The following is a 26,654-nucleotide window of genomic DNA, read 5'->3' as shown; positions in this document are numbered from 1 at the left end:
GGAAGCTGTCAAAGGCCAGCCTAGACGGGCCTTGCGGTCTTCCAGCCATCGCTGTATTCTATGCTTAAAAATCAAAAAGCTTCAGCCTTTTACCACCGAGGCAGTTAACACCACCATCCCTTCTCATCTAATATTTCTCAGAACAGTAAGCAGAACCTCCCTGCATCCAAATGCCTTCTTCTCCCTCCCTCTTAACCACCGCAAACAGGGTTCAGGAGTTCGCCCACAGTGAATTCTTCCGGCCCTCACATCCAAGGGCTGAGACCCGGACACACACACACCCCCCCCCCCCCCCCCCCAACATGTTGGCAGCACACGTTTGACATGGTAATAAAGCAGAAACCTTTATTTGGGGGAGCAATCAAACAAACGTAGAAGCCTCCCCAGAACAATGGCGCTCCAAGCTGGTGTTAAGTGCGTTCAAGTGTGCGTGCTGACTGACAACGGCCCAGCTCCTGTCCTCCCTCCCTCCCCGAGAGCTTCTACAGACAGACTTTGGTTAGGACACCGCAGAAACCCACAGACAATGGTTACTTCTGTTAAAGAGTATTAGAATGGGACAGCTCCCCTCTTACCCCCCTTTGGCCTCCTTCTGTACTGCTGTAACAATGTCACTTGAGAGAGAAATGCACAAAGGGGAAAAAAAAGAGACAGAAACCAAGTCAAACTCCAGGCAAAATTAAAAAACTCTTTTCCTTGTCCTGTGGCCTTGCTTGAATCTTTTGAGTGAAGAAGTTTGTAAAGAACAGATTTGCTCACTGAATGAAACCAATTTGCCTATTCCCAAGGGACACTGCCTGCTGGGACATATAAGTGGGCTTGCTGTGATCAGCAACATGAATGCTAGCGCCAAGACGCTCCTATGAGGTATGAATTGGGTAATGTGCCCAGTGCATGGCACGGAGAGAGAAATCCTGGGGTCAGTGCAGTGCAAGGACAGGCAGGCCAGCTCACTAACACTGCGACAGAACCAGCATGTGCTGTCCAACAAGCCACGGGAAAGCAGGCCAGCTGTACTTCAGGGCTGCGTGCACAGTGCAAATATGCTTTTAAGTCATGTACGTGGCTCGCAGCGTCTGCTGTGACAAAGGGAAAGGCAGGTGAACTGCGGCGAGGCAGTGCTAGTGTGAGCGGGGCTTGGCAGCGCTCAGTCACAAGCCAAACTAAGGGAGTTCAGAGCGAGGGCTTGCAGTAGGGGCCTGGTGGAACTGGGAACACATACCAAACCCCGAAGGCTCCCAGGCCATGGCCACTTCTAGGGATTGGCACAGGCACAAACTATACACCTGCTTCTCAGAAGAGAGCGACTGATGGAAATGGAAGGAGAACTAAAGTGCTAGGACTTTGGCTGAGGGCAAACTTGATCATGTTAAAACACAAAAAAAGGGAGACTGAGGAGATTTTACAATCTGATTTTTGTTTTGGCTGATTTCTGACAATTCATAGGAACTGGTGGATGTCTTCCCTCCAAAGCAAAAGTACAAAACAGAGAAAGTTAAAAGGGTTTTTTTTTTTGTTTTAAAAGGCAAGGCCCAGGCAGCCAGGGAAAAGGGAGCTTAAATTCAACTGGAGTGTGTATTGTCCGAACCCTTTAAGCTTTGGTGGGCACGCTCAGTGCCCCGCCCGCCTTTCCTCCCTTCGCTTGGTCATGATGTATTTGAAGAACTCATACACAGACCATGCAATGGCCGTGGAGGGCATCTGATAAATCACCCGAGCCTGGACTCCTCGAAAATAAGCAGTCACTCCCCCTATCTGGTACACCGTCCTGAAGGCATTGGCCATGCCTGTGATATGTCCGCTAACGTTGAGAGAGTTCAAGGCCAGGGATTCCTGGGTGTTGAGCAGCGTTTTGCAAACGTCCAAAGGCGTGGTGGCAGCAGCAGCGACCGCCCCAGCGCAGGCGCCAGAGAGCATGTGCGAGGCAGGGTTGTACTGTCTGTGAGGATTCAGGTTCTCCTGCAGGAACTCGTAGGCCATGAAGTGAATGGCCTGGAAAGGGATGTTCATTGTCAGCTGGGTAGTGTAGCTCCGGTAAAAGGCACCAGCGCCCTCGTTTCTCCACACTGCCCGCATGCAGTCCGTTACGCGCAGGTACGGGGAGTTGTACATCTGCATCCTCTGCTTGACCACTGGAGGCGGGAGAGCACAGCGGCAACGGGCACATAAGGGGGCAATTCCGGTCACAGTCCCAACGGCAAGACGAGACATGAAAAGCAGCAACAAGAAAAAAAAAAACAATTAGTGCAAGCGGAAAAAAAAACCACACAGAGAGGCCTATTAAGAACTTTGTTTTTAAGGGAAGTAAAAACGGTCCCATTTCCAAAATAGCAACTTGCAATCAAGCTGCCATTAGATGTGCAGGGCTGAACCCATCCTGCTTTCTTCTATTTATTCTTACACTCAGCAAATTAACAGGCTGATGCAATACTGTGTGCTGGCCGGCGCACACCTAGAGACACATCCATAACCTCCTCATGCAAAACAGAGGTTCGTGCATCCAAAACGCGCATAGCTAATAGCCTCATCAACATAAATCTACATGTGATGAGCACTATTAGCCATTAACCCCCAATGCAAAACAAAAAAGTGCACCGGAGAAGGCGTTAATTCTTGAGGAGCCCTAAACTTTTACAGAAAAGCAGAAGTTGGAGGAACTGAAAAAGAACCGTACAAAAAACAAAAAAAGCGTGCCTGGTGGTCAGGTTAGGAAAAGGGAGGCTCAATCAATGAACGTCCGTTTTCCTAATCTGCTGACAGCCACCTCTCCTGGACGCCCGATGCAGAGGCGGCGCAAGGAACGCAAAATTCACAACATTTTCCTCAGTGCCTCCTTTTTACCGTGGCAGTGCATTTAAATATTAAATCGGGCGCCCAGGAGAGGTGGATCGACGCGCATTAAGACAGCGGGGGCGCAAGCACCAGCGCCTGTTTAACACATGCCTATAATGCATTGGCTTATAAACGATCATGCCATGCCACATTTGTGCCTAGTACAGACGGACTAGATTTGTAAAAGTAAGGATACCAATTTCTCATGAGAGTAGAGGAGCAGAACAGAGCTTAGAGCAGTGGGCTGGGAACCAGGGAAGTCGGGGGTCAAATCCTGCTGCCTTGTGACCTTGGGCAAGTCACCGAGGACAGGGAAATACCTAAAATGCAATCCACTTTTTAGCCACTTTAAAGTGGCTAAAAAGCATATTGTAAATCTAAATTAAAAACCTACATTTTAGAAATAAAAATACAAACTCTGAAGTAAGGACAAAAGGTTTGGGCGTAGAGCTAGGAGGATTGGATGGACCATGACAGTCCGCGCATTACCTCCGGCTGGAATATTTCTTTTGTGCTCTTTCACAAAGACTTTAATGAGATTGTAAATAACGTGCCAACTTGTGGGAGGAAACTCTTGCCAGCCTCAGCCCTCTGTGTACATCACCTGTTTACATTCCAGTCCAGATTTACAAGATGGTGCCAGATTACCATAAGGATCACCACTCACGTCTTCCAGCCGCTGACTTCAATGTACCAATTTAGTTTCATTAACTCAAAACAAGTACAATAATATAGAAACTGATGGCAATAGCAGATAAAAAACCCTAAGGACCATCTGGTCGGCCCAATTTTCTTCCTGTTGTAGTACCCTAGACCAGGGTCAGTGTACTCCCAGCCTATACCCCCCCCCCCCCCCCCCCCCCCACTTCAGCCTGATGCCCGAGCTTCCTCGCTGTAATGACAGCAATGGAAGTGAGCTTTGGTGTGGTCTTTTATGCCACACAATGTCATAGGTCTTTTATGCCTTTATGTCATAGGAGGGAACCCCCCCCCCCAGTCATATTGGAGGGTTCCCCACACAGAACACCATTTAAGCCCCAGGGCACTCCTACTATGAGCCCCCACTTGACAGCCAGATTTCTCTTCACAACTAAGAATGTTTTGTGCTTACCCCGAACCTTCTGGTACTGTTTTAGCCCCCTCCCTTTACTGCAAATATCACCCTGTCTGAAGAAATATTTAGAAATGCTACTCCCGAGTCCAACCCCTTTGAGCCTGATGTCATGACCTAGAACTTCCTTCAAACTGAAAAAAGTTTGCTTTATTTATACACTGAGGTATCTGTCTCCATTATGAGGACGTACAGCATGATAACAAAAGCAAACGTTGCTTTTTTTTTTTTTTTTATTAATGTACAGTGGGGAGGGCAGGGAAATGAGAGCCTGATCTTTCACATCCAGAGCTTTCGCTCATCACACAATGGAAAACAGAAGCAGAGGGACGCACTCATGACAAGCCTGCGGGCTTGCAGGGAGTCGCCATAGCGCACGTCACATTTTCTTCAGGAGTATCTCACTGGCGCAGTGAATGGCCCACCTGAAAAGCTACAGCAGCTTGGCAGCAAACCTGCTCACGTCAATAAATCCAGTGCACAGGCCTCTTTCCTGGGGGAGCTGCAGCATTACACGGACTGTAAAAGAGAGCTGGCTATTTTGTCCTCCCCTAAGGTCTGTGTGCACCTGCATGCCCTTCACCCTTCTTTAAAGCCGGCACTCACTCGCCCGTGGCCTTGCCCTTCATAGAGTAATCCTAATTAACTGATTACCAACATCTTGTCTATTCCTAGTAAGTCAGTAAACCCCCTGCAACTGTCTGCTGGAGAATGTCACTCAGCACCCTTCATGCTGGCAGAAATAATTTGTTTTACAATATTCTGCTCCCATGTGCTGGATTTCAGGATTTAGAATGCACTTTTATTGTAATCCTACCCATGTTCCCCTGCCTTCAGAAAGCAATATTCGTCACTTGCTATCCAGGTCGTAAAAAATGGGAGACCGTGGCATTACATCAGGCATATTTCTTGCATCTCTACCAAGCAAGCAACAGACAACCTGGACATGCACATCTGGCCTGAGACATACTCATCTTCACATCTTAGCCAGCAGCAAAGTTCACAATAACTCATGCCGTCTCGGGGAGACACTGCTAGGAACTCACAGCAAGGCCAGTATCTCAGACTAAAAACCTAGCCACATTTCTCCAATCCTCTCTGCGGTTGCTTCATCAGTCCTACACAACTCAGCCACTACACTCCAGTAGCAAGAATGCATGAAACAGGCAAGCAAGCAGCGGTCTGAAAATACAATGCGGAGTCTGACAGCTAGCAGAAATCAGCTCCAAGGTCCCTCAAAGTCGGAAAGCTTCACTCAGTGCAAGGAAAAATACAGGATCCAACAGAACCAGTAAAATCCCCTGCCCCACTATGACAGGCGTGTGGCAAATGCCAAAGTCGGGGACACAAAACGCCGCACCGAGTTTCCTTGGGAAAGCCATGGATAGTAGACCAAAGAATATTCTAGGGAAGAAAGCAGCGCCCCCTGGTGTAGCACAAGAGAACACAAAACCCATGTCTTTCCGATACAGGGGTCAATAGATCAAGATCTTGCCTACAGTAGGGAACTTCCAAGTTGTTTTTTAGTCTAATCTATTGTTCTGAGCACAGGTAAAGGCCATGGTGAGGGGATGTTTCTTCAAATTGTTAATTCTTGCTGGCTTGAACTCTTTTTGAGTAGTACTTCAGATATTTACTGTACCCAGCCTTAAATCTAAATTGGGGTGCCAGGATATGTTATTTGTGCTTTACAAACAGTACAGAATTCAGCAGCTCACACATTAAGCGGTTTAAGGTTATCAGAACATACTGCACCTGTTTTGCAAGCTTCACACTAGTTTTCAATACAGGCCAGAGTTAAATTCAAGATGCTCCGTCTTATTCATAAGGTGCCAAGTCATGACACCCCTTGGTGCATCACTGCCCAGTTAAAGATTTACAGGTCACAAAGACATCTAGGGACTGCTAATCTTAACCCACTGGATATCCCCTCACGACAGCAAACATGCACAGATGGAACTGTATTTTAAATCCTTTAAGAAACAACTGAAAACATCTTTTTGTGGAAGCATTTGGAAATGATTAACGTAGGACATTTTTGATCATGTTGGAGATGACTATGTGCAATTATTTCACTTTTGAACTATAGGCTTGCTCTGCATTAGGATCTGTTGCATCTAGTATATGTTTTCATGTATTTCATGAATGTATTTATGTGCCTTGTCAAGGACTTTGCACTGGCGAGTAATACATATTTTAAAATAAACCATACATTAAGGGAGGACTATGTCAAGGACTTATTAGTTGATAGGTGCAGAAGTGGGAGGGAATTTCTCCAAGAAACCATACAAGACAAATGAAATTAGGACTTAACTTTTTGATCTTCCTTTGAAGCAAAATGAGAATGTGTAATTGTAGGAAACCACAATACAAACCAGTGTTTGCCCTGTTTGGATAGGACAGTGAACTGGATGCTCCAGGTTGTCCTTCAGCTTAAAAGAAGGCAATAATTATCCAAAACACGAAGACCTTTATTTGGCCATTATAACATGCACTGGGCTCAGCAGGAAGCTGAGAGGTCAACCACAGTTTAGCTTAAGCACCCGGCAAAGTAAAACATGACCTGAAGTGTCAATGCTATTACAATGTGGATTATTCTTAATGAAAGATAGTAAGAGTATCCTCAAGGCTAACATGAACTATGAAGAACACCAGCTCGTGGAAGATTACTGTCCCTGACCACCCGCTACTAAGATCTTAGCACTTTGAAACCTTTTGATGGCAGGAGGAGGTGAAAAACTACATGTCATGCACTAACAGAACTCAGGGCCTCCCATTCCCTTTGGAATCACATGACCAAGTCGTGAGTCTGATGATCCTGGATCGGCCGTCAAACCCCCCCCCCCCCCCCAGTCAGGACAATCATGATCCTTCTTGTCTGCAAGAACTGCCGAAGACTAACTTTAGCTAACCAGGGGCATGACCCTCTGGTAGGATGATCAACTTTTAATAGACCAGGGATCAAGCTGCAGTTTTACACAACTTTAAGGGCCCACAGTTAACTCCTGCAGAGAACCTAAAACAAATTCATGCAAAAGCACATATTGAATACTCACAGCCTTACCGCTTAAAAAATAACAACTTAGTAAATGACATCAGATAAAGCCCAAAAAGGGCTATCTAGTCTACCCTGCAGCAAGTTTAAATCAAAAAAATCCTTTTTCAGACCTTTCCATTATTCAGGTTTATTTACACTCCAGTTATAATGCAGCAGCTTCTGTCTGGTTTCTCTCTAAAAACTTCCTTCTTTAAATGTCTTGATTTTTTACTCACTTTTCTATGTAGGGTTTGTTTTTTTTGTTTTTTTTACTATTACAGAAACCAACAAGCAGAGCCTTCTGCTACCTCAGTTTCATGTAAGCACAGACTCGAGCATACTCACACAAAGAATCAAGGCCTCACTCAGAAATAATTAAATCCATACCCCGTGCCACACAAAGTCAGTTTCGCTCTCACACACTCACAGAGCCAAAACACAACCAGCCACAAACAAAACTGAATTTTCTATGAAATATATTCATGTAATAGACACTGGAGTCAAAGAACTAAAACCATTCTTAACCTCTTACCCAATGCACAGCGTATGTTTTGTTATACAATAGGTCTGGTCAAACCTTGCTCTTTTATTCTCCACCTCCCCCTCTTCAGATGTCAGCTCTCCTTTAGCTTTCTTTCTGGCCTCTCATCTCGTTTCTTATCTTTTATTTTCCATTCTGTAGTTTACTATTTCGCTTTTTCTGAATTCTCTCCCTCCTTTTATAGTTATCTTTTCCTTTTCTCTTCCACTTTGCCGTTATGTAATTTACTTGCATCATTCCTTTGTCCCTATGCTTGTCTCCCATACTCTTTCCTTCCAATTAAACATATTCGTACCTCCATCAGTCTCTTATTGTCCATTTTTTCAGCACTTTCCCTCTTCCATTCTCCAATCCTCTCCTCACCCTGCGAGGTATTGCCAAGATCCATCTACCTGCATGCGTTCCTCTGGTGCTGGGGCTTGTCTCAGTCCCACACCCAGGAACAGCAAGATCCCGAACTCTACCCCATCCACCTGAAGTCCCTGCAGTTCTGGTCTCCCTGCTGTGGTTGCCAAATGGCAACCATGAGCCACACAAAACTGAAGTAGAGCTGCCATAGCCTTTGGGTCATTGGCACGCCAGCACAGACTAGCCAGAATTCCAGATAATTCTTGGACGCTTTCACCAACCCTCAATCTAACAGTTTTTAAAACGAGACCTTCAAAACAAATTTTTTTTTAAATTTACAGACACAAAAAGCCAGATAGTGGACAATTACATGTCTGGGTAAAGTACAGGCTATTTTAATTAAAAACTGAATGTTGACTGGTTAGGACTGTTGGGCACTGGAGCAAGGGAGGGTTTGTAAGGGCAATACAGAAAAAATGGTGAAGTGTCTCACATCTCCTGGTGGAAATGGTGATTTTGAAACTATGACAAAAGCTCTTTTTTTTTTCATGGTATGATTTGACACACTCAAATCAATAGCCAAAATAATATTCTACTATTTTTCATAAAGGGATTGGTATTTGATCACAAAAAGGTATGCTACAAGAGTGGCTAACCCTAGGTATTCACGCTGTTGCAAGAGCGCTGAGAAAAGCAGAGAAGGCCACAGAAACTGGAGAACGCTAGGCCATCGACGGAGGTGAAGGGGGAAACAGAAAGAGAGCAGAGGTAGTTAAGGGATACACATAGCATGTTGGCTTTAAGTACAACCAATACTGTGCGCAGACTGATAGGGAAACATTTGGCCAATAAAAAAATTTCTGAAACAAAACCCCAAATATTTCTCCTTCACAAACATTTAAAGCGAGTGTTAGCCTAGCAAAAAAAAATAAAAAAATTATATATATATATATATATATATATATATATATATATATTAGGGATGTGAATCGGGCTTTGGACGATTGAAAATATCGTTGATATTTTCAAAATCATCAGAAATCGAAGGGGCTCCCCCAAAACGATAGGAAAACCCCACGATATTGATCGTGGGGGTTCCCTTATTTTGGGGGAGGGCAGGAAAAACGGCACACAAAAATAACCCCTAAACCCACCCCGACCCTTTAAAAGTAACCCCTTAGCTTCCCCCACCCTCCCAACCCCCCCAAAACCTTTTTACAGGTACCTGGTGGTCCAGTGGGGGTCCCGGGAGCGATCTCCCGCTCCGGGCCGTCCTCCCACTCCCGGGCCGTCGGCTGCCACTAATCAAAATGGTGCCGATGGCCCTTTGCCCTTACCATGTGACAGGGTATCCGTGCCATTGGCCGGATCCTGTCACATAGTAGGAGCACTGGATGGCCGGCGCCATCTTGTGCTCCTACCATGTGACAGGGGCTGACCAATAGCAAAGGTAGCCCCTGTGACATAGTAAGGGCAAAGGCTATCGGTGCCATTTTGATTACTGGCAGCCGATGGCCCGAGTGCAGGAGATTGCTCCCGGACCCCCGCTGGACCACCAGGGCTTTTGGCAAGTCTTGAGGGACTCTCCTGACCCCCACAAGACTTGCCAAAAGTCCAGCGGGGGTCCGGGAGCGACCTCCTGCACTAGGACCGTCGGCTGCCAGTATTCAAAATGGCGCTGATAGCCTTTGCCCTTACTATGTCACAGGGGCTACCGGTGCCATTGGTCAGCCCCTGTCCCATGGTAGGAGCACAAGATGGCGCCGGCCATCCAGTGCTCCATGTGACAGGATCCGGCCAATGGCACGAATACCCTGTCACATGGTAAGGGCAAAGGGCCATCGGCGCCATTTTGATTAGTGGCAGCCGACGGCCCGGGAGCGGGACAACGGTCCGGAGTGGGAGATCGCTCCCGGGACCCCCACTGGACCACCAGGTACCTGTAAAAAGGTTTTGGGGGGGTTGGGAGGGTGGGGGAAGCTAAGGGGTTACTTTTAAAGGGTCGGGGTGGGTTTTTTTGTTTATTGGCTGGGGCACAGCTGATAAACAAAACGCGATCGGGCCCGATGGAAAAAAACCCACATGTGAATCGGAACCAGAATCCGAACAGATTCACATAGATATATATCTATATATCTATATCTATATATATCTCAATGGCAGCCTTACTAACTGCCAGGTAAAGGCTCTGGGTTCCATTCCTGATCAGCCGCAGGTACTGCGGAAGCAGCGCTCACAGCCCTGGGGTGGGGGGGGGGGGGGGAGAATGGAGAAGAGACTGCATGGACAGAGCCCTAGTACATGGCCTCTGTTAAGGACGGTCACTGTAACCACTGGGCTAAGTGAGCAGGAGGGGATATAAAAATGGAAAGAAAAAAAATGGCTGCAGATGAAGGTTGACAATTCCAAATCCCAACCCTGGTTCTGACCGAGCTGAAGATAAACCACCTTTGATGAACATTTCATGGTTCCTAGATTCCTACTGTGGATACAGAAATGTGTAGAACAAAGTTCATTATGTGATGTTCTGGGTAATAAGGTCATCATCTAATAGAGATGGTCTCCACCTATAGGAAATTAGGTAGTAAAAAGAGTCAGCTGGTGACCAGAGGCACGAACCAATGGCAGAGCAACTTTAAAATTATTCAATGACATCACAGTATACTCTGATCTCTCTGAGATGAGCTAAAAAGGAAGGGGAAATCTGTGTTGGGAGCACAATACAATGTGTGAGCGGTGGCAGGTCGCTGGACACTGACAGAAACTGAAATGAAAACATGTAAGGTTTTTAAGGGGCAGACAGTCACACAGACAAAATGATCTTATAAGGCCAGTTTACTTTCAACTAACCTAAAACATAACCCACTGAAAATGTGTTACACAATCCAGGTAAAGCATTTAATGTTCACTTAATGTTATTCTAATAAATCCTTTTCTGTGGACCAGCAGTTTCCTCCTGCTCCATTGGGCTTCAAAGATCCAGTGCCATAAGTCTGCTATCCAGAGATTTTATAACTATTTTATCTCCCCTTCTAACTCATCATGCTCACAACAGTCCTCAGCCAAGGGCCATGCACCAGGACTCCTTCTGGAACTCTGCAATTGTGGTCCCTAGATCTGCCCACTAGGTGTCACTGCTGCACAATGCCTAGGACTCTCTCCCAAGGGCCATGAATGCTGCAGATGCAAGATCCCCAGCCAGCTCAGGGAGTGGAAGTACGCAGGACCAGACCAAGGCCAGCATGGATTCAGCAAAGGGGATGTCATGCCTTACTAATCTACTAGAATTATTTGAAGTTATAATAAGCATTTGGATAAAGGTGAGCCAGTCGATACAGTATCAGGATTTTCAGATGATAAAAGTCCCTCATGAGAGACACCACAGGAAATTAAAAAGTAATGGAACAGGAGGCAGTTTCCTCTTGGGGGATTGGTGGCGGGGTAAAGGACAGAAAACAAAATAGGATTATAAATGGTCAGAGATAAATAGTGGAGTGCTCCAGGGATCTGTCCTGGGACCAGTGTGTAACTTGTTCTAAAATAAGACTGAAAAGGGAAAACAAGTGAGGTGATCAAATGTGTGGATGACACAAAATTATTCAAACTAGTGAAATACAGTTTGACTGAGGAATTGTAGGTGGACCAGGCAAAAATGGGACAAACTGGGCAGATGAAATTTCACGTGGACATGTGCAAAGTGAGGCTCACAGGAAAAGATAATCCTAACTATAGGTACACAATGGAGTTACCACTCAAGAAAAGGACCTTGGAGTTACTGTGTCATTGAAATTCTCTGCTCAGTGTATGGCAGCAGTCAAAAAGACAAAATAGAAGGTTAGGAATGGGGAATAAAACAGAAAATGCATTGCCTCAAGTACTGTGTGCAGTTCCGGTCTCCCCATCTCAAGAAAGAGAGGGTGGGAACTTGGACAAATACAGAGAAGAGCAACAAAAACGATGAAGGGGATAGAACGGCTTCCCTATGAGGAAAGGCTGAAGAGGTTAGGGCTGTTCAGCCTGGAGAAGAGACGGCTGAGGGGGGGATATGATAAGAGAATTCATAAAATCACGAGTGGGGTGAAAAGGGTTAATAGGGAAGAGGATTTTACCCTCTCAAATAGTAGAAGGAATGGGGGAACACCATGAAAATAACTAGTAGCAAATTTAAAACAAATTGGAGAATATTTATTTTTTTCAGAGACTGAATAAGCTTGAAATTTGTTGCCAGAGGTTGTGGTCAAGGTTAATAGTGTAGCTGGGTTTAAAAAAAGGTTTGGACAAATTTCTGGGGGACAGGTCCATTAATAATTTCCTGCCCAGAGCTTGAAGTGAAGCACAGGCAGGGAAAAGATCTCCATCAGGATCCACCGGGTACTTCTTCCAAACAACCTGGACTGGCCACTGTTAAGAGACAAGATGGATGCTGGCCCGGTTTGGCACTCATGCTCTTATTTTGTCATTCCTGTTCCCAGTACTAGCAGTGCTTCTTTCACAAGTGAAACATGTAAAGAAATGAGCGTTACTTATAAACCAAATGAGCAGACTCTGCCTCACAGCTCACGTTCTGCATTAAGTGCCAGCGTGCGTTCAGCCAAACCCTGCAGGACTGGTTGAACAGCCTACGCTCATGCAGGCCAGGTGCAAGACCCTCGGACCAGAATGGTGCCAGGCCAGATGACCCATGAGCCTGAAAGCCACAGCTGGTTTCTAATACCTTCCAGCTCAAACAGATGAAGAGGGTACCTGCCAAACCAAATTAAATCACTGGCCACCTCTGGTGACCTGTAAGAGATTTCAGTCTCTCGTTTGGAGGGCATTCTTTTAGGCGTGCGATAGCCTGAAGTGCTACAGCGCATGAGCCTAACCTATAGAGATGGGAAGGAGGTTGGCGAAGACTCATTACCTTCTGCAGGATTCATGGCTGCATCATGCAGTAGAGTTGCTACACACCCCGCTGCACCTGAAAAACAAAAACTGCCTCATGTGAGGTGTAGAAATGACACGTGAGCCACCAAGGGTCCCAACAGGAACAATTCATCCTGCTTATTCCACCCTACAACTCAATCCAGTCTGGTAGAACAACACCTAGCCAGTAAGGTTTTCAGGATAGCCACAGTGAATATGCATGAGACAGATCTGCATGCACTGCCGACACTGTATGCAAATCTCCCTCATGCATATTCATTGTGCATGGAAGAGACTTATTACCTTTTGCAGAATTCGTGGCTGCATCATGCAGTAGAGGTGCCACACGCCCCACTGAAAACCTGACTGGTTAGCTGGGTCCCTGTGGTAGAAACCCCCTACCCACTGGCACCAACACCCAGGCATACTGTAAAGAGGTCAAGAGATTTGCTTCCCACCCTCAGAAGTCCAGAAACTTGCTCTTCCTCTTGTCTATCAATGCCCCCAAGTCCACAACACTCCTTGCTCCCCCCATGGCGAAAGGCAGACTCGTTCTTATCCAATGACTAAAGCTTGCTCATTTCTTCCTTTCCCCCAATTCGGCCCAAGGCTCGCATGTGCTCTTATCCTCTCATTCATCCTAAGCACATATTCAGCTCCAGACCCCTTCGCTCTGAAATCACACAAAGCCCTCACTGGAGGGCCATAACATTTACCCACAGCCAAAGACCGCCCCCCCCCCCCCCAAGATTTATTCTCATTGACCAGAAAGAGAAAGCCAAAGAAATGAGCAGCGATGCTTCACCTGCACGCCTCGCCCCAAGCAAAGGCCCTGGCGCTCACCTGAAGCCCCGCTTCCCCTGCCCAAGCAGCGGGAACCACGCAGGGTTAAAGTCCCTCCTCCCCCTAGAGGCAAGCAACTGATCTCCTTGTACATTTGTTCTGTTCAGACAGGCAGTCTCCTCCTGCTGCTTTGGGCCACCTGATCAGCGGGAACCCGGGTTGGGCTTTGGTGCCAAAAAACCTTCATTTGCCACTATCCAAGGATTCCCTCCCTATTTTGACTGGCTCAGCCCCACGGTGGCGACCACAGTCCTCGCCTGGGGGGGGGCCGCACAGCAGAGCTCCTTCCAGAACCCCTTCCGCTGTGGGCCCGAAATCCGGTTACCGGGTGATGCACCGACTGGAACTCCCCTCCCCCTAAAGAGGCTACGAATGCTGCCCTCGCAGCCTCCCCAGCAGGCGCGGCAAACAGGGCCCCGGCCTGGGAATCCCACCCAGGATCTCCCCCGTGGTAGTGCACAGCACATCCACTGAGCCCCCCCAGGCCTCCTCCTCCCCCACCCCATGAGCTCTGTTCTAGCCTTACCTAAGAAAGTCCCGGGTATGTTTCACATGGAAAGAGAGTTAAAAGCAACACTTCCAAGCCTAGCACTCTGCTGTCGTCCGCCTGCGGGCTCTCGCGGTGCTCAGACTTGTGCAGGGAATGCCAAAGGAAGGAGTGGCTTAGTGGGCCAATAACCCGGGCTCAAGTGACACCTTCTCCCACTGTCTGACCCTTCTTGGGCAAGTCACTATCTCCTGTTGCCTCAGGCACCCACTTAAGACTGCAAGCTCTTTGGGGAAGGGACTTAGGCCTTAAAAAAAAAAAAAAATTTTGATGTAGATCGCCCCGAGCTAAATTGGAAAGGCGACCTAGAAATACAAATTCTATTCTCCAGCCCACAAGGCCGAGCTTTCTACAAGCGCAGCACACAGTAGAGTCTCAAGTAATGAAAATAAGCCATGCCAAAGCACGCTGCACAGCCCATTCGACAACAGGGGTCTCCAGTTGGGAAGAGAAGTGAGCAAGACAGAGGATCTGCAGAGGAGAAGGACCCCTGCTCTGTCAGCACCAATGTGGACTCTGCTTTCTACCCCCTAGGATTAAAAGCCAGTTTCAGGACCCCGTGCCCCAGTGTAGGTCATATATGGATACAGCTGTCTGGGGGGAAAAAAGTTCATTATTTTCTAAAAGCTTTGTCCAAACAGCAATACCTTCCCCCTCCCGTGAACATCTCTGCTCATGCCCACCGGAGCATGGGCTGCAGGAAGGGGGCATTCGGCATATTTAACATGTCTGCTCGCTGCACCCCATGCCTGTGCAGATTTGGGGAGGGAAGGGGCGGCAGAGGTCACTGCGCGGAGCTGCGCCGGGATAGATCAGCAGAGGCTGCAGGGTTCTCTCGCTCACCCTGCGGTGTTACTTCGTGCAAAGGTTGGGGGCTGCGTGGCGACACCAACACGCTCCGGCAAGAGCTCCGAGCTGCGAACGCGAGTGCGGAGGGGAAGAGGGACCCTGTCGCTTTGTGTACCGAAGGCTCTGTCATCGCGCCCGCGTACTGTAAGGGCCTTCACAAAACGCGCGTGCGGGAGGCAGAGCGCGGCACCGTGCAGTAGCGACCGGGAAGGTGAAGAGACGACCGGCGTACTGGTCTACACGATGCAGGGGGAGGTCGCACGGCCAGGCTGCGTGAATGGGCGGGAGCAGCGGTGGGGGCAGAAGGGTGCGCTGTGTACCAGAGGGACCGGGCCACCTTAGTCTGGGGCTTTGATCGCGCTATCGTCTCTAGCAAGAGAGCCCCTGAAGCAGGGGACGGTAACTGGGACAGGAATGATCAATACCATTGGCGATATGGCTATTGCCCCCAGGGCGGATTACATCACTCAATGTCTTTTTTAACTTTTCATAGCAGGCAAAATACAGGGCGTGGGCGGGACCAGCACCCGTCGCTGTAACATTCAATCCTCTCATCGGCCTCCAGAAGCCCTCGGTCCGAATGATCTTCCACAGGGCCTCCATCACGTTCCGGTAGCGGGCCGCAGGATCTGGCTGCAGGCTCTGCATTCGTGTCTAATCAAAGGAAAAGGAGGCTGAAATTAGAGCAAGAAAGGCGTTAAAACCGAATACCAGATTAAAAAAAAAAAAAAAGAATACACACAACATGATTTCTTGGTGCAGTGTGGCGTCACCCGCTCCCAGTAAAGCCTGCTGCCACCAAATGAGAAGAGGGCACCTTTCCAGCCCACCAGCTGCCGAGCTGCTCGTGTTAACACTTCCAGCATTCTCCAATCATCCTCGGAGACCTGGCACCGTCTAGCTGACCAGGGTGAAACTCTGCCAGCTGCAACGACCACCCCACTCTCTCAAATCTCAGCAGTGCTCGACATCCTACCTCCCCTCGTTTTGCCTGTGATAAAGGTCAGACGGACAGACACGATCTCCCTATTAACCATTCTTTCTATCCTTTGTATAAGAACACCTAAAACGCCATGGGGGGGGGGGGGGGAGGGAAGTATCGCCTTGGTGCTTTTAGCCTCGCTATCCTACCAATGTTATCAGCAAAGTCTGCTTAGTGGAATAAGGTTTTCTTACGAGCCCTGCCGACGACTCAAAATTTACTGCTTTCCCCAATGCAGACCATAGGGGGGGCTTAGGGGTTACAATAATAACCGGTGAACCAGGAGACCCGCATTCAGATCCTGCCCCCTGCCATTCCTCGTGACCTCGGGCAGATCGCTTTGGAGAAATTTTGAAAACCGGGACACCAGCAGTCCTCAAAAGGGAGAGCGCAAGCATACTTTCCTGGGAAAAAGGCCTCGTGAGATTTGCTTTTACTGCAGGCACGTTATCCCCTGAAAAGGAACGTGCAGAGATCTGAACACTGGACTGCCCTCTCCCGCCCGTTTCTTGCTCGGCTAGAAGTCTATGCGTCCCGTTAGCCAGGTAAGGGCTGGTAAACCAATGCCTCGGGCATCTACACAGACTGTAAGCTCTCGGGGGAAAGGACTTGCAGTAAAAGGCCCTCGTTTAGGGCATTATACAGGTGCCGAAATAATATGCATTAAGTCCTTATTCAGTAGTCTGTTTTGGCTACCTAGAAATAAAGGGCAAGAAACCAGCTGTAGGCGAGGCCTTTTTACCGGGCTAACGTTACGCGCTTCCTAGACCTCTCTGGCCTTCGCTGCAACATGTAAAGTCAACGCCGTAGCTCAAGAACTCCAGAGATTTTGAAACAAGTAGAACGGGCTGGGAGACGCTGGTTTGGTTGCCCAATACCAGGGAGGGGCTTCCTGCAGCTGTAAATTCTGGCTCTCTCCTTTCCTCCCATCCTCTTCCTTTACAGCGCTCTGCAAGCACAACCTGCACTCTCTCTCTCTCTCTCTCTCTCTATTCCCGCTCCTTCTGCGCTGACCTGATGAAGGGACCCCAGTCCTCAGAAGCTCCTCACAGATGCGTTTCAGCAGGGGAGCCCCAGTGCTTTTAACAGATTCTGGGCACGCTTGGCACCACAACGGAGGGCTAGGGTTAAGGGTGGAGAGCTAAGCGGAAAGGCAAAATGAGGGAGGAGGTTTTGGGCGTCATATGGGAAATTTTATGCTTCATCAACCCTCAGGTGGAAGAGTTTCAACTTTTTCTGCGGTCAATTCATTTTCACCATGACTTATCTTTCTGCATCCAAGAGATGCAGAAAGATAACAGCACTACTCTCTGCATAGAGGAATGCCCGCAGCATTGTGCCCCTCACCTCACCGCAGTGCAGGGCGCACGCACATCCCATGCCTCGGATCCCCGAACTACTGGGCATAGCAGGCACCTCCGCACGCCTCTGCAAACCGTACAGCAGGGTAGAGAAGTGGGCGCACCCGTAACCCAACCCCCTCAGCTCACTGCAGTGCAGGATATGGCAGGACGTGGGCAGACATTCAGCCTCTCGAGCAGTACAGGATACAGTGGGATGTGGGCACACACATTCAGTGCCTCAGCACGGTTCAGGATATGGCAGGACATGGGCGCACACACATTCAGCCTCTCAGCGCAGAGCACGGCAGGATGAAAGCACACACAGCCTTTCAGCGCTGCGCAGGGTAGAGCGGGAAATGCCTACACATATGCTCCACCCCTCAGCTCACCATAGTGTAAGGGTATAGATGGGCACACCACACACAGTCAGCCTCTCAGCCCAGCAGACAGTATGCTAGGACATGGGCAGACAACCTCAGCACAGCGCAGGATATAGCAGGACATGGGCACACATAGTCAGCCTCTCAGTGTAGCAGACGGTATAGTAGGACGTGGGGGCACACAACCTCTCAGCACAGCGCAGGCCATGGGCACTCACACATTCAGTTTCTCAGCCCGGCACAGTGTATAGCAGTAAGTGGGCATGCACATGCATGCCCCACCCCTCAGCTCAACAAAGTGCAGGATATGGCTGTACAGGAGCTCCCATCCAGCCTCACAGCTTACAGTAGGTGCACATGTCCAGTATATCAGGCCACCGTGGAGCCCTTATTTTTAAATCTCAACAAGGAAGTGGAAACTAGGCCTAGGCAGGATTTTCTAGTGCTTTTCAACTCTGACCCTATTGAAGATTGACCTAGATCTGATAAGGATGGGGTATTGTCAACAGGGCAGGTGCCAGGCCTATGCTGCACCGGCCAGTCAAGTTTGGAACACACTGATAAGTTTGTCACAGAGGCCATCCTGCCCCCCAGTCTTATGAAAGGAATCACTTCTATAGCACCATCAGCCCTGGTTGAAAAGCAGCAAAAATAAAAAGGCGTAAAAAAAAACCCCTGACCTGAACTGCACTACACCCGATACAAAAAAAAGTAATTGGCTGCTAGATGGCACAGGGATATACCGCAGGGCAGACAATGCCCTGGCACACAGCATTAGAAAATGCCACCTCAGTCATGCTTTCGCAGTTGGCAATAGGTCAGATGTCATTTCAGTTACACATGGAGCTCTGTTAAGCCAAAGTAAACAGAGCCTACAGTCTATTCAAAATCCAACTGCATGACTTGTGGCCAAGAAGGCCTCTTGTGCAAGAGTGATTGCAGCAATGGGCTGAGAAAGCAGGAAAACCAGGGTTCAGATCCCACTGACACGCCTGGTGACCTCGGCAAGCCATGCTCCCATGGCTTCAAGCACCCAGTGAAGGGGCCAATGCAAAAAGTGTGTGTGACATTTTGGTTTTCCTGCACAAAAAAGCAAGTTACCTCCCCATGCCGAAGGTTAATCCACAGGAGTGTAAAAAAAAAGCATGCCAACTCTAAAATGTACTCGCATATGCACACAAATGTGTGCTCAGCCTAGCAGCCCTTATTACATTGGCCCAGTTAATATGAGCAGCACACCAAGCAGGATTTGTGCACATAAAACGGAAAAGCTGCACTATGCAAGTGTAAAGTCACCTCGGTTGGGGGAGGTGCATGGATTAGTAAAGAGATAAGGGGGGAGTCCCAGATCAGAGTCCTTCTGTCTCAGGGATCCCAGACTCTGGTACCCCAGTGCTTAGCTCACTTTTTGTAGGCCTGGATTCCTGGGTCAGAGGTAGAGTAAAGTTACACTAATAGCCCCAGAAATGTGAGCTAACTTTACTCCACCCTCAGACCAGGAGTTACATTTCCAGCCTTCAAGGACTTAATGCACCTCCAATAGTTAACGCCTTCATTAACATTGGATTTACATGCAGGTACACCAAAATCCTCATTAAAATATGCACTCAGCACAACCCACCTTATTACACTGTAAGCTTTTTGAGGCAGATGAACGTAAGCTGTCTTTCAGCAAATTAGTGTAAATCACTACACTGGCTTCCCATCCATTTCTTTCAAGCTTCAACTCACCTACAAGGGCACTCACTCTGCAGCTCCTCCTCGTGACCTCCGTTCATCTGACTTCTATCTCTGCCCTTCTGCTCCACTGCACGCTTGACACCTTCCTGCACTGAACGCCTAGAGCGGCCTCCCTGAGTCAGTGCATCCCTCTCTGGCCATATTCAAATCCCAGCTAAAACCTCACCTTTTTGAGGCTGCTTGTGCATCTCAAACCCTGCCTCTCCCTGATCAGAGTTTTGCTGACTTAAACCATGTTTTTGATAATGAATACATTTCCTGAAGTGCTAACTTGCCTCGTCTGGATGTTCTGACTACATTGTAAGCTCCATGAAGCAGGGACCGCCTTATGTGTGTCTGTACAGTGCTGCATGCCTCTAGAAGTACTACAGAAATGAGAAATCATTACTCGTGCTGGCATTTCATACCCTACCCAGCACAGTACGAAGGGCTGCTGTATGGCATGTGCAGGGCTCTCTCCACCTGGCAGCTGCCTGCCGACTTCTCCAGAACAGTTCTCAACAGCTCAGATCTTCTGCCTGAGCATTTCAGCTGCACACAAAGCCAAAGCAAAGCTTCTAAATCAGCTCAGCTTAGTCAACAGCTCTAATTACCTCCTCTGGAGCTAGGCTGCTACTGCCAACAAAGTTTTACAGGGATAGCTGAACTGAAATCCCCATAACCATGAACAAATTGCTTAACACCGTAATTACCAGGTCTCATCAATGGATTCTGCATTAGTTGTGAAAGAGTATACAAGTTCACGTTTTTTGCACAATCAGATGTGTAGCTTTATTCTCCAAAGCAAAACCATCCCTAACTATCCCTCTGACTCCTCTTGCTAATAAAGGCATCTTTAGATGTCATTAGTATTAACCCCTCCCCCTCCAGCAGCCTATCCCAGCTCCACCTCCAAAATCCACTGGATCTGACAACAGAAACATTTTCTGATTACCACCCTTTGCACTCCCAGTTTACTGACTGTCGCAAAGAGCCGCATTTTAAGGATTACCATCTCATGCAAACCCTTTCCCCCTTGCTCCAGCACACAGGGTCCCCTCTTTTCAAGGCCCGGCATGTCACTAATCTTTTACCAGACACTGAGAATGTTAAATAAAGACACCCCCGGGTAAAGGTCTAGAAGTCTAAATCCCCTGATAAGGTCAGAGCTCTGCCTGTGGTTACTTGTTCTTGCCACCAAACAGCTCATAGCAATCGATGTCAACTTGAGGAAACAATTTTTATTTTTCTGGTGACATTTCTTTAGCAAACGGTAGATAAGTGAAACAGCTAAATCAGAATGTCTTACTTGGAATACCACTGTATGACTATACAGGTTGCATAGATTTTTGCTGGTAGGAAACATGTTTGCAATGCAAACTCTTCTCTAGCATCCCAAATTAGAGTCTCACTTCACCAAGGGCACAGGAATGAAAAACAATCACCTATGTCCCAAGGTTTCACATCCAAAAATCAGCCTAGTGCCATTCTTATTCCAAGATAAGCATCCTATTCTCATCTTAGAAAGGATAGCCTAGTGGTTAAAGTCATGCAAACCAGGGAAGCTGGGGCTCAAATCCTGCTGACATTCCTTGTGACCTTGAGCAAGGCATTTAACCCTCCATTGCCTTGGGTGCAAACAGATTGTAAACCATCTGAAGATGGGGAAATGGCTACAGGACCTGAATGCAATGGAATAAACGTTTTAAAAAAGTTACTGCTGGATGCAATACAGAGTACCATGATTATCTGTCACAGTGCACCCTCTCTATGCTCCTTACCTATCTAGGGCAAATTCTACAGGGTGGCCCATGGAAAAGTAGCCTGCCTCCAATGCACTGGTGTTGGAGACGGGCTACTTTTCCATGGCCACCCTGTATTTTGACTTCTTATTTTTGTGTGAAGTCTATGAGATATTGTGTGCACAGTCTTACTGGCATATATATCTTTAGGTGTGCTTCTTTCATCGCGATTTTGCCTGGCTAAATCTCATCTCAGGGACTGAAAACAATCAAGTTTCTCTATGATGTAGCCCTTCATACTAAGCCATTCATTTAATTTGTTTGTAGGAAACTGGTCGAATGTAGTTACTTCCCTTCCCCACGCCCCCGAGATTCAGTTTGCACTTTGGCCTACCTAATTGGACCTGGCTCCACTTACACTTGACATTTTATCAGAAGTATAAAACGACTTTCCTCCTTCTTACACATCTCTTTGGACTGGATGGGAAGCCTAAGTTTTTGAAAATAAAGTCTCTCTCCAGTTTGTGTTTCGCCTTGAAATAAAATAATAGGAGCCATCACTTGGGCTGAAACCTACCTACAGCCTGATGTTAAAAAAAGAAAGAAAAAAAAAAAGGAGGAATCTAGCAGAGAACCCCATTACAAGTTCATGTTGCAGCTGAACGAAAAGTATCGGTGATCGGGGCTCCACCGCTTTTTGCACATTCGGGCCTTGATTTGCCCCTTCCCTCCCCTGGGCTGGATCCCGCCCGACCGGGGGTCTGGCCGCAAAGCTGCACCAGGACGCGTTCAGCTTCCTCCAGATTCCCAGCTCGTGCTGCCCGATCCCGGCTCAGACACGTGGGTACAACTCCAAGCCTCACCTTGACACAGTCTACGGGGTACATCAGGCAGTGTTCCATGATCCCCGCCACGGCTCCGGCCAGCATGTAGGTGGTGACCGTGGCGCCCTCGGGCAGCGCCTCGTACTCGGCCTCGTCTTCCTCCGGACCCCTGTCCCTGCATCCGGGATCACGATGCTGAGATTCCAGCCCCCAGGGCCTACGCATGGCAGCCTCCACAGGGGAAGACCCGGCCCCGGCTCCCACCTCGGCCTCTCCGGCGCCAGGCCCTGCCGCTGTCCAGCCGCGCCGGACCCAGCCGCCCAACACGCGACCTGGCTCCCCAGCCGCGGCGCCCCGCTCCTTCAGCACGGCCTCCAGCTCCATGTTACAGTCCCCGGGCTGCTCCTGGCCGCCTACGCCGGCCCCTGAGCGCCCCACCCGGGTTCGACTCGGCCCCGCAACCGCCGTGGCGCCTCTCACTCTCCCGCTGTCCAGGGGCCTGCGGCTCCCGCTGAGGCCGACTGACACGCCCACCCGCTCCCCATTCGCACCACCTCTGGGCGGGACGTGATTGTGCAATCCGGAGCGCGATTGGCAGTTTAAATTGCCATTCTCAGGTGCCGGAAACGCAGATAGGTCGGTGGCTTCTTTTTAATGCCGTTCATCTTGTTTATTGGTCACGGATTGGATCCCAACTTGAAATGACAAATTCAGAAGGCGGGCACAGGGTAGGACTCAAAGGTGACTGGACGATATCATTGTCCATCTCCGATCGCCGCTCTAATTTAGCCCCGCCTGCTTCATCTTTACGTAATGGGCAGGGTGGAAGTTAGGGTGGAAGTTGTGCTGAGGCGATGAGGACAGGCCCTCGGGCTAGTTGCAAAGATCTACGGCATGCTGGGCGGGCCTTAACTGTAAAACCAATGTTGCAATAGTAGTAAATCGGATATGTTGGGCAAGTGTGAGCGCCAGTTAGAACTGGTTATGGCACGGGGGGGAGGGGGAGGTTAAAAGGTCACGTGTTGAGAAAAGGCGGTGAGGATTCTCCAAGGACAGTGCTGGAAGGTCAATGGTGCAAGGGATTATGGGGCTTCTTCTTTCTCTTTTTTATAGCGCCTGACCACGCAATCATGGGAGCCGGTTTTTCAAAGTTGATTGCATGTGCTAAACTCAACGCAAAGTACCCTTTGCTAGCTACAGTGAAGAAGTTTGTTCGTTGTAAAATAGTAAATGTCGATAGATAAAGGCCTATATGGAATCTAACCCCCAGTCCTGCTATGTCCCCTTTAGGGTTGCAACTGCTGCTTGTGCCAGGTTTTCCCATGCCTTAGGGGAAGGACAATGCAGCCATATTGCTGTTGCTTTGGGCTGCAACTGTCGCTGAGTGAAGGGTGTCCAGTGGGGATGCTCAAGCAATTCTTGCTTTATAATATGCCAGTCCCTGCTCATGCTTTTTCCTGTGATGTTCAATTTCTATAAACTGGAAATAGCTACTGCTTATTATCAGCATTAGTAGCATGGGATCTATTTAACGTTTGAGTACTTTTGCCAGGTACTTGTATCCTGGATTAGCCACCGTTGGAAACAGGATGCTGGGTTTGATGGACTCTTGGTCTCACCCAGCATGTCAACTTCTTATGGTCTTATTTTACATAAGATTTTGTATACGTGCAAGGCTTTATGTTATAAGGCTAAGTAATGTGGTTGTGTCCCGCCATATGAATGCTCACAAGCAAAGGGGCTGATGCAATAAAATGCGCTCGGCCTAGCACACGTTAACCTGCGGTTAGACATGCTAGACTAATACTTGATGTAATAAGGGGATTAGCGCATCCAAAATGCATGTCCAAACAAACACGTAGCTAATAGAGCTTATCACATGTAAATGCCATGTAGATGAGGCTATTAGCTATTACTCCCTGATTAAAAAAAAAAATCTCCATGCACCTGATGTGCACTTTTTAACATGACAAATTTGACGCCAGCCCCGGAGCTGGCGTAAAGTCTTGATGCACATCAAGGGCTCAACTAAAAAACAAATAATACTGCTTGTCTGTGGTTCTGCTTACTTAGTATCGTCCGATGCTACGATCTACACCTTGAGATGACTAAAAATTATTAAAAAATGAAAGCCCTGATGAAAAGAAAAATGTTGGGGTGCACAATATACAAACACAATATACCTGCTCCATGCCATGAATATTGTGCGTGTATACTGTGCCTGTAAATTATCTGCAGCAGAATAAAAGGGACACTTGTACTGAGCATCCGTTTTCCTAACCTGCACACAGCCATGTCTCCTGGGCGCCCGATGCTTTTGGGCATTAGGGACACACAGTTTTATCCCTAGTGTGTCCTTTTTAGAGCGGCAGCTCATTAGAATATTGCGTAGTGTACCCAGAAGAGATGGATGTGCGTGCTTTGAAAGAAAGGGGCAACCAGTTTGGATGCACGTTTTAACGGGTATGATATTGCATCGGCTTCAAAGTCAATAAATAATCAGGAACAAAACTACCTTCAGGTCAACGCTAAAGATGCTGTTGCCCATACATACCGGTGAATGATAGAATACATTACAATGATTGGGGAAGGGGTCCAGTTGATGTGTTAGCAGAGTAATAAGAAGGCGATAGGCTGTAGACTCCTTAGTGGGACAATAGTTTTCCAAACCAGACCACTACATCAATGTGGTCTGCAGGTTCAGCTCTTGGGTACCCAGACCACCTGGACTTAGGGAAAAACTCAGCATGCTCCAAGAGCAGAGCAGAATGGAAATTCAACATGCTGTAGACTGGGCACTGTTGGAATAAATTGGGATTGAGGATAGAAGATAGGCAGCCGGTGCAGCCAGCCCGAGCCTGATCCTCTTCCCTCAGCGCCCCTCCTCCATCCGGAGCCGACCAATCCGGGACCCAGGCAGCCTGCCAATCCCGGCAGCCCTTCCAGGGCTTTAAAGTCCAGCTCCAGTCAGGCGCCGCGCGCAGAAGGTGTGCAACAAAGGGGCATGCCCCTTTGTGCGCCCCTTCGTGCAGCCAGAGCCCACTCTCAGCCACTGTTCCTAACCCCCACCTGCCTGAAACACCACATCCCCTTAGACCCTCAGCCCTCCTCCAGGCCTGAAGGCCTCCCTTCATACTTGGTCTCCAGTTCCCTTTGCCTGACCTGCTCTTGATGCTCCCACAGATAAGGCTAATCACTGCTCACGTCTCCTCTCCCAAGCCTTCAGGGTCTAGTACCAACCCCGCCCCTTGGGCCCCCTTTTGTTACAGACTCAAGGCCCCCGCCTGACTAGCTCCGATATGCCCAGTTTCCTCCAGCTAACCCATCACCCAGGATTCTCGCCCAACTCAACCCTCATCTAAGATGCGCATCTTCCCTATACCTATAAATTAAAACCGTTGGGCAATTAGGCCAAGAGCGCCAACTCTTCCTAGCCGCCGGCAACAAAGACTAATCCCAATCATGACCTCTCCAGTTACACAACTACTTGGACTCTCTCTCTTCACGCTTACCCTTTTCATCGTCCAATCCATCACCAAAAAAACGCATATTCTAAACGACTATCTGGTGGACGCCAAACCTGATATCTGTGCAGTCACAGAAACTTGGTTAAAACCTACAGAGACAGTGTTAATGAACCAGCTCCCTGGATTTTCAGAAGGCGTTTGACAAAGTTCCACATGAGAGGCTTCTAGGAAAAGTAAAAAGTCATGGGATAGGTGGCGATGTCCTTTCATGGATTGCAAACTGGCTAAAAGACAGGAAACAGAGAGTAGGATTAAATGGGCAATTTTCTCAGTGGAAGGGAGTGGACAGTGGAGTGCCTCAGGGATCTGTATTGGGACCCTTTCTGTTCAATATATTTATAAATGATCTGGAAAGAAATACGACGAGTGAGATAATCAAATTTGCAGATGACACAAAATTGTTCAGAGTAGTTAAATCACAAGCAGATTGTGATAAATTGCAGGAAGACCTTGTGAGACTGGAAAATTGGGCATCAAAATGGCAGATGAAATTTAATGTGGATAAGTGCAAGGTTATGCATATAGGGAAAAATAACCCATGCTATAGTTACACAATGTTAGGTTCCATATTAGGTGCTACAACCCAAGAAAGAGATCTAGGTGTCATAGTGGATAACACATTGAAATCGTCGGTGCAGTGTGCTGCGGCAGTCAAAAAAGCAAACAGAATGTTGGGAATTATTAGAAAAGGAATGGTGAATAAAACGGAAAATGTCATAATGCCTCTGTAACGCTCCATGGTGAGACCACACCTTGAATACTGTGTACAATTCTGGTCGCCGCATCTCAAAAAAGATATAATTGCGATGGAGAAGGTACAGAGAAGGGCTACCAAAATGATAAGGGGAATGGAACAACTCCCCTATGAGGAAAGACTAAAGAGGTTAGGACTTTTCAGCTTGGAGAAGAGACGACTGAGGGGGGATATGATAGAGGTGTTTAAAATCATGAGAGGTCTAGAACGGGTAGATGTGAATCGGTTATTTACTCTTTCGGATAGTAGAAAGACTAGGGGGCACTCCATGAAGTTAGCATGGGGCACATTTAAAACTAATCGGAGAAAGTTCTTTTTTACTCAACGCACAATTAAACTCTGGAATTTGTTGCCAGAGAATGTGGTTAGT

At 48.0% G+C, this 26,654-nt stretch overlaps 1 protein-coding gene across 2 annotated transcripts; it reads right to left on the bottom strand.

Annotated features, from left to right (window-relative positions):
• Window positions 1–323: 323 nt before the first annotated feature.
• On the bottom strand, window positions 324–22,624 carry SLC25A28 (solute carrier family 25 member 28). 2 transcript variants are annotated; one of them, XM_029610095.1, is made up of 4 exons: window positions 22,043–22,624; window positions 15,439–15,667; window positions 12,773–12,829; window positions 324–2,132 (listed from the first exon to the last, which is right to left on the bottom strand). In XM_029610095.1, exons 1-4 carry the CDS (start codon window positions 22,385–22,387, stop codon window positions 1,612–1,614), a joined length of 1,152 nt encoding a protein of 383 aa, XP_029465955.1. In that variant the 5' UTR covers window positions 22,388–22,624; the 3' UTR covers window positions 324–1,611. The 2 variants fall into 2 exon arrangements, with proteins under 2 accessions (XP_029465955.1, XP_029465956.1); XM_029610096.1 differs by having other exon boundaries at window positions 15,439–15,687; window positions 22,043–22,181.
• Window positions 22,625–26,654: the final 4,030 nt, after the last annotated feature.

Source organism: Rhinatrema bivittatum, chromosome 7, assembly GCF_901001135.1.
Source record: "Rhinatrema bivittatum chromosome 7, aRhiBiv1.1, whole genome shotgun sequence".
NCBI classification, from domain to species: Eukaryota; Metazoa; Chordata; class Amphibia; order Gymnophiona; family Rhinatrematidae; genus Rhinatrema; species Rhinatrema bivittatum.
Note: the sequence above shows the minus strand (reverse complement) of the source record. Positions and strands in the feature narration are given on the sequence as shown.